Genomic DNA, 10,663 nt, shown 5'->3' on the forward strand with positions numbered 1-10,663 from the left:
GATTCTACAGAAGGCTTCCTCGTTTTTCATTCCGTCCAACCACCCCAGTCACGGTGGCACCACATGCGCTCTCAGGCCGACCTTGTTCACCACACCACCAACACGACTCCAACAAGTCCAAGTTAGTTGTAGTACATGTGTATTAGGGAGGTAATGAGACTTTTTATACAATGTACACTGAAACCTGTGTAAGCCGACCTCTCAAAGGACCTTCAAAATGTGGTCTCCGTGTACAGGTGGTCTCCTTATCCAGGGTCGTTTGACTAGAAATAGCATCCCTTGGTCCTGGTTACAGTGGTCTTCTGGGGCAGGTGGTCGCCTTATCCGAGTGGTCGCCTTGACATGTTTACTGTACTTCGAAGTACATGTACTTCGTAGTAGCTATGCCCTTCATACAGATCTGCATAATTATGTGAAGTTTGCGAGAATAGTCACTCAGAATACTGAATAGTTAGGACTTATTAATACGGACTTTTATGTAGCTATAGTATGCTATACTAATCATTCAGATCTTTTAGATTGCCTTAACCAAGTGCTAAAGCAATAAATACATTACAGGAATTAGTGCAACATCACAAAGGAATGGCTAGGCTTGTATATGTACGTGTAATGTTTTTACGAGCATGGTAATTTGTACGACGGGCAAAAATCACAGCACACTGGAATTACACCCTGAGTATTGGGGTGACGGATTAGACTTTAGGCTCCAGCACTCCTCGCGCACACACACACACACACACACACACACACACACACACACACACACACACACACACACACACACACACACACACACACACACACACACACACACACACACACACACACACACACACACACACACACACACACACACACACACACACACACACACACACACACACACACACACACACACACACACACACACACACACACACACACACACACACACACACACACACACACACACACACACACACACACACACACACACACACACACACACACACACACACACACACACACACACACACACACACACACACACACACACACACACACACACACACACACACACACACACACACACACACACACACACACACACACACACACACACACACACACACACACACACACACACACACACACACACACACACACACACACACACACACACACACACACACACACACACACACACACACACACACACACACACACACACACACACACACACACACACACACACACACACACACACACACACACACACACACACACACACACACACACACACACACTCACACACACACACACATGATACACCTACAAAAACACCATCAGGCATGCTGTGCGACCTTAGCACACGGCCACCGGTATATAGCTATGACAAGACGGTGCACACAACACTCACCAGGCTATTAACAGGCTATTATGCAGGGCGTCGTGAGGGGGCACACTGACGGGCTAGCATTTCACACCACCATAGGCTAGTACTGTAAGTCAACAAATATTCGGCGCATATTTATTTTCGGCTATTTTCAGCCTGGTCGTGCTTGGGCGAAAATTTGTTTCGCAAGGTTCATTGCGACAGTGTATGCAGGCTGCAGCAGCACGGGCCGAAAATTTGATGCGGCCAAAATGGGTTTTTTGCCCTGGGAGGCCGAAATTTGAATGGACCTAAAATTTGTAAACTTACAGTATGTAGTACTGTAAAGCGTGAAATTTTCGCGGCATTTTTAGTTCGCGTTTTCAGAATTCGGACAGGTTTGCGAGGTTTTAATTTTGCGATTGCAGAATGGCATTCTTGCTAAACCTGTGGCATTCTTGCTAAACCTTTCATGGATCTCCTTTTCGCGCTGTCTAAATTTCGCGATTTCCATGCGGTCGCGAATTTCGCAGAAATTAGACCATCGCAATAACTTCACGGTTTACAGTATCCAGTGGTGCTGAGTCTCGAAGCTCTTTGAAATACGCATGCAAGTTCAAACATTGAAGGTGGAAAGAAAATCGCCTTTAGTTGGCAGGGCCGCTCTTTGACCCTTGTGCCCCCCAGTACCACATGCATGCCGGGGGTCTACGTCCAAAGAATAATGGTAACTTGTGTAGTTCTGGATCAGCTCCTGCCACACAGCAGTCGACATGTAGAGTAAAACCTGTCAAGGCGACCACCTGTTCCAAAAGACCATTGAAACCAGGACCAAGGGATGCTATTTCCAGTCAAATGACCCTGGATAAGGCGACCACCTGTTCCAAAAGACCATTGAAACCAGGACCAAGGGATGCTATTTCCAGTCAAATGACCCTGGATAAGGCGACCACCTGTTCCAAAAGACCATTGAAACCAGGACCAAGGGATGCTATTTCCACAATTTTCCAGTCAAATGACCCTGGATAAGGAGACCATCTGGTAACAGAGACCAGGTTTTGAAGGTCCCGTGAGCGGTCGTCTTAGACAGTTTCACTGTAGTTACAGAGGGCACAACTTTAGCAGTGCCTGTGATATCATACCATACAAAACACCTCAAATACTGACGTTGAAAGACATGTACGACATCTATTCAACAATACTTCGAAGTAGCAGCTTTTTAAAACACAATAATTATTTTTTATATAGCAAGACAGAATCAACGTGAGTCTCCTGAAACACAGCTATGTTCACAAGCATCTGGGCTCAGACCTTCTATGGGGTTTATTGTGAAGACCACGCATGGGTGACATTACAATCTGACCTGTATAGGAAATATTCAAGTTTGACGTAGGAAGCGACAAAAAGAGAAAATGAACAATCCAAAATTTGCACATCACACACTTTTACATACAGCACAGACGTTGTCAAGGGCAGGCAGGAGTATCTCACGCAGCGTACTTCTTCCTGTCTCACACTTCAAAGTATATTGCGATTTCTGGTCACTCATGAAGAGTATGTCTTGTTGAAGCCGTCAAACAGCGGGATTTTCCGGCTGAGAGCATGAAGTTGAAAATCCTAGGAACAACAACACCAGTTGAGAACAGCAAATACACTTGGTTCAGCTATCTGCACCAGGTCGGATCAGGAACAAGAGTGGATAGTCTCAAATAACAAGCATCTGAAAAATCGATTCTGGGTTTCAATAATATTTTTGTTACAAGATACACAGTCATACATGTCGAACAAGTAACGTAGTTGCGTGATGTCTGCGGCCTTCATCTTATTCATAGCTATATTATCAAGCATCTGGATGAACATGGTCTCATCAAAGTCGTAGGCATGAGAGTGTCGCATTACCAAGTTGAGCAAAATGCCTCATACCGGGTGCATATCGTGTACAGCCTGCCTCCACTGGTCTATCACTGCGTAAGGCGGAGAGTCTAGTGCTGCATTGAGCCAAATCATGTGGCTTCATACCACGTGACCATCCGTCCAGCCTGCCTGGCCCCACTGGTCTATCAGTGCGTAAGAGAGTCTGACACTGACTGCATGCCTTTCAGGTTTATTGCGGTGCTTACCTTGTCTGGAGAGGAAATGCTGGCAGGATCTCGGAAATGAATGGTACCGTGTTCGGCTCTGTAATGGGGAAAGACACGACAGGCAATGGTGTGGCCATGGGGCACACTGATAGCACTATAATCACGATCCCCTGTGCCTGGTCACCTTCCGACATGCTATCAATAATGCAACATATCTTTCTCAGTGAACTGTGTTCTAGTATCAAAGAAAGCTAAGTTGATCCTGTCCCTTAGCCTCTGTGGGTGGATTTCTGGGTTTTCAACTCACTCGTGTTTGAAGTGGTTTTCTGGCCACTGTAGCCCCAACATCTTCCCAGTTGCTCTTTTTCTTCTCCTTTTCACTTTCTCTTTTTTCGAGCACACACACATGACAAGCTCCAGCATGCACTACTGCCTGTGGTTACCATCGGTTACTGCCAGGTTGCCGCCAGGGAGAATGAAAGAAGCTCCAGGAGAATAAGACAGAGAAGGACACGTGCCGAGTCATCGGTATCTTTGGGAGTACTCATACCCTCACATCACAAATCATGTTTCCCTTGAACCAGCAGTGGCAAAGTAGCTGACCCTCCTGGGAAGATGAGATGTGTCAACCCCAACACCTGCAGCATACATTATTCTGAGTCAGACTGACTTGGCTCTAGGAGCCTCCGATACATCGTGCAGCAGATGTTACTAATTGAACTTTGCACCAAACCAGTAGTTATTGTGTAGTCCTGACAACCACATATGCATTTTGAATACAACCCTCCCAATTTTGAATCCCATTCACCACCTGATGTAACGCTATGTCGTGTTCTCGGACTAGACCCATGCAACTCTGTTAGCCACAGACTATATGCAAGTTTTATTATTATTTATTATTATTATATGCAAGTTTTGGAGTCTAGAATTAGGGCCGTGCTTCTTCCAAACGCCCAGCTAGTAGTACTTAGGGAAGACTTACTTCTGAACAGGACTCTTGCAGTGTATGAAGCTGACTGGCTGGTACTCGACCTTGGTGAACGGTTTTAACCTGTGCAAAGCAAACCAAACGTAACAAGCAATGACCTCACAAGCGCTGCGCCTGCTTTGCTACAAGTCATAGTACGTGTATACCAAACCACGGCACAATTAACTGTTCATTACATGGGCAAATTGTTGGACCTTGTCTGATACGTACCGAATATCCCCGATTATAAGTCGCACCACCACTTTTAGGTCTGAGCAATATGGTTTCAATACGTAGGTTGTCACACTCGATTTTAACTCACATCACCCTCCTTGCCCTTCATGTTTAGCATAAACAGGTGCGACTTGTATTCGGGGAGATAGGGTAACATTAGGATAAATGATTGAAAGTATCGCCATGTACAGTGTGTTACTATACTAACTTTGGATCGTGCATTCGTTTTCTTCGCTCAGATAGCACTTGTGCAGCACTGCAGAGAGAGAGGAACAAAACACATCACATGAGCAGGTGTGCACTCGCAAGCAGTAGACCACAACCAGCAATGCATCATTCAACAATCGCAGTTGAGGGGCGGCGTCGGACACGCTACGGTCACTATGGTATTGACCGTACCACTCTTCGCCCCAGCTAACCCGTGATCCAATCAAAAGCACTGATGTCACATTGGACTCTGAATTTTCGAAAATTTTCAGCGGAGCCACCCCGTCTCAACAAGTGAATTGTACCTCAGGTGGCTGAACGCACCACCCTAAATAACCTTCCGACGCCCCTGCAGTTTTGCCTGCATTACAGTGAGACCTCTCCTATCCACTCTCTATAATTATAGTATCGTTGATGCAGTACATCAGCAAACCAGTGAAAACACAAAACAGCTATTCACTTCCCTCAATTTCATTAAGAACAAGTGCATGATGTTGGGGCTACAGTAAGGTGATTCTGATCCGTTCAAACCCTAACTCACTTAGTTTCCCTGGCGTTCTGATAGTCCGATGTGCTGTGGACGGAGCGATGCGCTGGTCGTTTGCGCTGAGCTTTCACCAGATCGGGTGGAAGGAAAGGTCCCTGTGGATGGAAATGAGAAAGAGAGACTACCTGTCACATCCATCATGAGCTACCACTGGCCTAACATCTCATCGACTATTGTCTTGAGGCATGCCGATATATCTCGTCAGCATAAATTGAAAACTTGGAATGGTAAAAAAGCAATTTGAATCCTATATCAGCCACACTTCAAGCTGGGGCATGCCTGCAGGTGTCGCATACCAATGCACATTTGCGTTCATGCTCTCTAGATTCCATGAATTTCTCTTATCACAAAGAGAAGACACAGAGGACCGCACCCAACGGATTTGTGGCAGTCATTCAAAGTCATGATACTGTATGCCAACTGAAAGAGCCGCAAGGGATCTACGTATGCACAGTACCAGGAAGAAATCTACGCCGGGAATGACTCTCTTACAGGACAGCTCTCAAGCACCAACACCTCCATACAGTAATATCGAGCAGTAAAGAACGAGGGGGGGGGGGGGCGTCTCCGCTTAACACTAGTGATGTGGCCAGTTTGAGCAGAGCCTCAATCTTTTCCTGTACTGCTACAAGTGCACTGTCCATGCAGTGTTACATGAAACCACTTTTCTAATCAGTCTTTACTTCCAGTCTGGTATTTTTCCTAATGGTTACTTCCTAGCCTGGATGTCCTTCTGCAGCCTGTTTTTCGGCACCCATTGTTAATGCACCTTTCTCAACTAGTCTTTTTATAAGACTTAGTATCATGGTTCTGCTGAGCTCTACCCTCAGGGAGCACTGCCCGAGTCACTAGTTTATAGTTCGGACCAGTGAACAGTCTCTCCACGCATCAGAGTTCACAGTCATACCTGTAAACTGCCTTGGATGGGCGGCAGTACTGGAACATTTGACTTCCAATCTGCACGGCGATCTCGCACTGTGGCAAGCCGTCCGGTCCACTTCATGCCGCTGGCAGTGGGATCTGTCATCCCGCTTGTCTCTGCCGGTAGCTTGGCATTGACGGTGAAATAGTGCTGCTCCATGCGCTCGTGCCATACTTCCGATGGTTTTAGATGACGTGACCTGGCATGCATCGTGTCATCGATGGCTCGGTTCCTTCACATAAAACAATTACAGAACGGAAAGCAGAGCTTAAACGCATGTATACAATGCATAAACAAAGCTGTGGAGGACACGCCTAAAGACTGTCTCTAGCGAGTGCTGTACTCTGTATGTATGTGTACGTGTGGGAGGGGTGGGGGGGGGGGAGGGGGGGGGGCTGTAGACTTTCCAAGACACTCCTCAATGAACCAAACTGCTGTTCATATCACCAGTAGCAGCCTTCTTCTATACTGCACACATGACATGTACACTGGGTCAAATGCATGGTGATGTCACTGTGCCAAAGGTATGATGTCATTGGCTCGCTCATGGTACACAACACATCATGATCATCAGCAACTTATAAACTCAATTTCTTCTGCTGTGTACAGATAAAGGTAGCCCATAGGGTAATGTGCCCGTAGGGGCAGGAGACGCACGAGACCTCCTGTTTCAATGATCTCGACATGGTGAGGCTGGTGCTAATCTCCTCTTCCTCTTCCCCTTGCATCCCCAACCGAAGTCAGGTACCCAATCCCAAATGGGTTGCATGGGGTGGAAAACAACTTCCCGCAAACTGGGACTCGAGAACGCCAGCTTTTAACATGAAATACGTACCTTTCTGTGCAGTTGAAGCTGTTGTACACGCCACGAGTCTGCAGCAAACACCCACCCAACATAGAGAGTATTCTTATCCTGGTGAGACGGACGGCAGAAGTCATCTTCAGTGACAATGTTCCTTCTTCAGGGGTGAAAGGATTCGAGTTACCCGTTTTCCTGTTCCTATATCACTCCCATCTCTCCAAATTTTGTTAAGTCATTACAGAACAGTGCCATGGACATCAGAAAGAAAACGTATGATATAATCATCAGGTGGAAAGAGTTGAGAACGACAGTTGTGCTCGATGAAATCCGACCCAAAGTTTGACTTTGACGCTCTCAACTTGCATGGCTCGTGCCGCCCTACAAGTGGTACGAATGTGGCTACACATACGCATGTACAAATACAGCCATGCAATCGGAACTGTAATAGGGCGCCAGTTTTGCACTTGGGGCCTAACTGTATAAGCAATGCCACGCAAGCAGGCATGTGTCACCACATCATGTACTTACTGATACTGTGCTGGCCATGTGATGATGTTGCTCGGCAATGCGGGTGATTTCATCCTGTACACACACACACACACACACACACACACACACACACACACACACACACCTCAGACCTCAGACCTCAGACATGCCCATCGCGGAAGCGATGATAGCGAACAGCTATGTTAGACATAGCAACTTGTGCTGGAATTACACCATTCAACAGCTTGCAAGGCTGATGAATTGACCGCCACTATTTTTAGCCTGGTATCCACCACACAGCTGTTTGAAGTGACTTTTTCTGGCCAGTGAATCCCTATTTTTCATTTTTCCATTTTTTCTTTTTTTTCTTTTTTTTTCTTCTTCTACACACACACCACACCACATACTCCGGCATACACTGGCTGTTGGTAACCACCCAGGAGAATGAAAGAAAAGTCAGGAAGAGTCTGAGAAAGAGAAGAAAGACGTGTGTGACCATAATCGTCGGGAATCGAACCCACAACCTATCGATTGGAAATCGCTGCACATACCACTGCACCATATGGCACACACACACACACACACATACACACACACACACACACACACACACACACACACACACACACACACACACATACACGTTTACACAACACCAGTTCAAAAAAATCGAAACAATAGAGCCACGCCCCGGGCATACACTTACTCCCAGCATGCAGGAAGCTGCAAGGTTTGTTCAAAACGGCAAAACAGACTCAGACACCATGGCAACAACTGGAACTACTGCCCGTGTACATACATACCATTTCTGCGTTGTTTTGCTCCCTCTGTGCAGCTACTAATGCCCTCTGCCTCTCCGTGAGTAGCTCTTTCCTGTCAATTGGAAGTAGGGACACCATGAACACACATGTATATATGTTGGACTCAGTAGAGCGTCCAGCCCCTATATGTTGTCCATCCCCTATATAGAGTCCATTGGTCCAAAACCTACTATACACAGTCCAAACTAGGAATCAACTGGAAGTTCAAAGTCTAGATGGACATCACTCCCTTATAAATATAATAATATGAAGTAGTTATCTGCTTTGAAATGCCACACTGACTGCGGTCAACTAGATGAGGACATGTAAGCATCGTAACCATTTTATTGTCTATTTTGACAATTAAAGAAAGGAATACAACAACGACTACGACAACGATGACAAAGAATGAAGATTTCCCAAAGACAGTCTAAACTGAAGGGAGTTGCATATGCTCTACAGTAAGCCGTACCATAATTGATGAATACATAACTGGTGACTGACTCGTAATAAGCCCCATAGTTTTGATAACGCAATAAAGTAATCCAGAGCTTGCAATTCGCGGCATCTCTTGGCTTTTTAAAGCCAGGAATTAGTTGAAACTAACTTCATATGATGCCCAACAGGGACGTAGCACCGGCTGCCTATGAAGTGGTTGTCAGTTATCTAGTCTCCATGTCACTGTAGTCGGTGCTAAATAGCATTGCGTTGCTTTGCGTCAAACTACTTGGAGAAATAACCTGACTCCTGGGCATGTCATGAACCAGGTTTCTGACATGTCACAAGACTGTAGGCATGGAGATGACCAATCGCATTGCACCTAGCAGGGCCTAGATGAGGCGATCAAAGCATGCTACAAGAAGTAGAACTCCATATTTAGTGGAGCGGGCTTTGATTTTCCCATCAAAGCTCGCCCAGGCGGGCTTTGATTTTACGATCAAAGCCCGCTCCACTAGGGCTTTGATTCACTGATCAAGCTCGCTTTTTTTACTCGACTCGGGCTCGAGAAGGCTGGGAGTCGTGATTTCAAGCGCGATAGGAAGATCGAAGTGTGTGTTCATGTCAGAAATCCAATCAAAACAGTCGTGTTCACGTTCTATCAGCCAATCACAGCCCTTCGCGAAGTATTTACAAGTTAGTTCGATATGAGTTTCAAGCGTGGGTGCATGTCAGAAATGCAATCAAAACACTCATACTCGTGCTCGATCAGCCTGCATCACAGCCCTTCGCGCTTCGCGCGGCGGGCTGTGATTAGGCGATCTCACACTCGTACTCTTGCTTGATTCCATACATCCTGCAAACCTGTCCAATGACCTGCATAATAATTTATGTCAAGAGTAAATCGTATTCAGCTAAGGTTGTGCATCTGCGCCTTCATCCATAGAGGGTGGTGGCGTTCCTACGGATGCGGAAACTCGGCCCGCGAACCGTGAATTCTCTAAGGTTGTGACGACTCACCGGAAGATTTCCTCTTTGACCGTCAGTCCTTCCAGAAACCGTTTCCTGGCGTAGAAGTCACTGATGTCCCGCCGCACCACGTAACCTTTATCGGCAGGCACACAGGCAAAAGAAGTACACAGCCTTGTGAACTGGAAAAGTTTGAATAGGCACTAGCATGTTGTTTCCGCATTGTGGAGGATGCGCAGAATTAGCACCTCAATGCCACTGGACACGCAAGAACCGTCCCACACATACCATGCATTTGACAACCACATACATGTATAGTGTAGGGCTAAAGTACCCCGTACAATCAAGTCAACTACGTGCATTTTGCGTGAATCTGAAACCGAAAACGAGACGTTCTCGTGTGCAGTGCTCAACAACGTCTGTAGTAAACTTTGTATGTTGCCATACATATGGATGACGGCTCAGTACTCACCTCTCCACAGAGCTTGGATCTGCAGGGAGCATAGAACACACAAGCCAGATACGCCACTCAAAATTCAGTAGTCAATCACAGCCACATGATCCCATCACAATCATGGCAGTCACAGTTGTGGATAATTCAAAACATGCCTCATTTCTCGTTGGCTGACGTAGGAAAGAAACGAGAAAATTAATGCAGTTCTTTTTTGTCTTCCTTTTTCTTCTTGCTATTGCTGCTGTCCTCCCAGAGTTTGACTTTTTGTTGCTGTGTGCGTGTGCATGTGAGTGAGGTGTGTTAGGGGTGGGAGCATGTGTGAAAAAGAGTAAAAAATACAAGAAAAAAAGTCGAAGTTTACTGTTGTGCATCACTTTCTCAGTTGAGAGACAGCCGAGT

General features: G+C 46.2%; 1 protein-coding gene across 1 annotated transcript in view; it reads right to left on the reverse strand.

Annotated features, from left to right (window-relative positions):
• Positions 1–2,556: 2,556 nt before the first annotated feature.
• The window catches only part of LOC135822666 (spermatogenesis-associated protein 17-like), an 11,421-nt gene continuing 3,314 nt past the window's right edge, over positions 2,557–10,663 (reverse strand). Inside the window, exons 5-15 of the mRNA XM_065335476.1 lie at positions 10,283–10,301; positions 9,862–9,946; positions 8,407–8,476; positions 7,643–7,696; positions 7,148–7,185; positions 6,298–6,544; positions 5,385–5,485; positions 4,845–4,892; positions 4,418–4,486; positions 3,475–3,532; positions 2,557–2,971 (exon numbers count right to left, since the gene is read on the reverse strand). Coding sequence (XP_065191548.1) covers positions 2,900–2,971; positions 3,475–3,532; positions 4,418–4,486; positions 4,845–4,892; positions 5,385–5,485; positions 6,298–6,544; positions 7,148–7,185; positions 7,643–7,696; positions 8,407–8,476; positions 9,862–9,946; positions 10,283–10,301 — 861 coding nt within the window. The 3' untranslated portion in view covers positions 2,557–2,899. The remainder of the gene's footprint in view (positions 2,972–3,474; positions 3,533–4,417; positions 4,487–4,844; positions 4,893–5,384; positions 5,486–6,297; positions 6,545–7,147; positions 7,186–7,642; positions 7,697–8,406; positions 8,477–9,861; positions 9,947–10,282; positions 10,302–10,663) is intronic.

The sequence above is a fragment of the Sycon ciliatum genome, chromosome 8 (assembly GCF_964019385.1).
Source record: "Sycon ciliatum chromosome 8, ocSycCili1.1, whole genome shotgun sequence".
Classification (NCBI taxonomy): domain Eukaryota; kingdom Metazoa; phylum Porifera; class Calcarea; order Leucosolenida; family Sycettidae; genus Sycon; species Sycon ciliatum.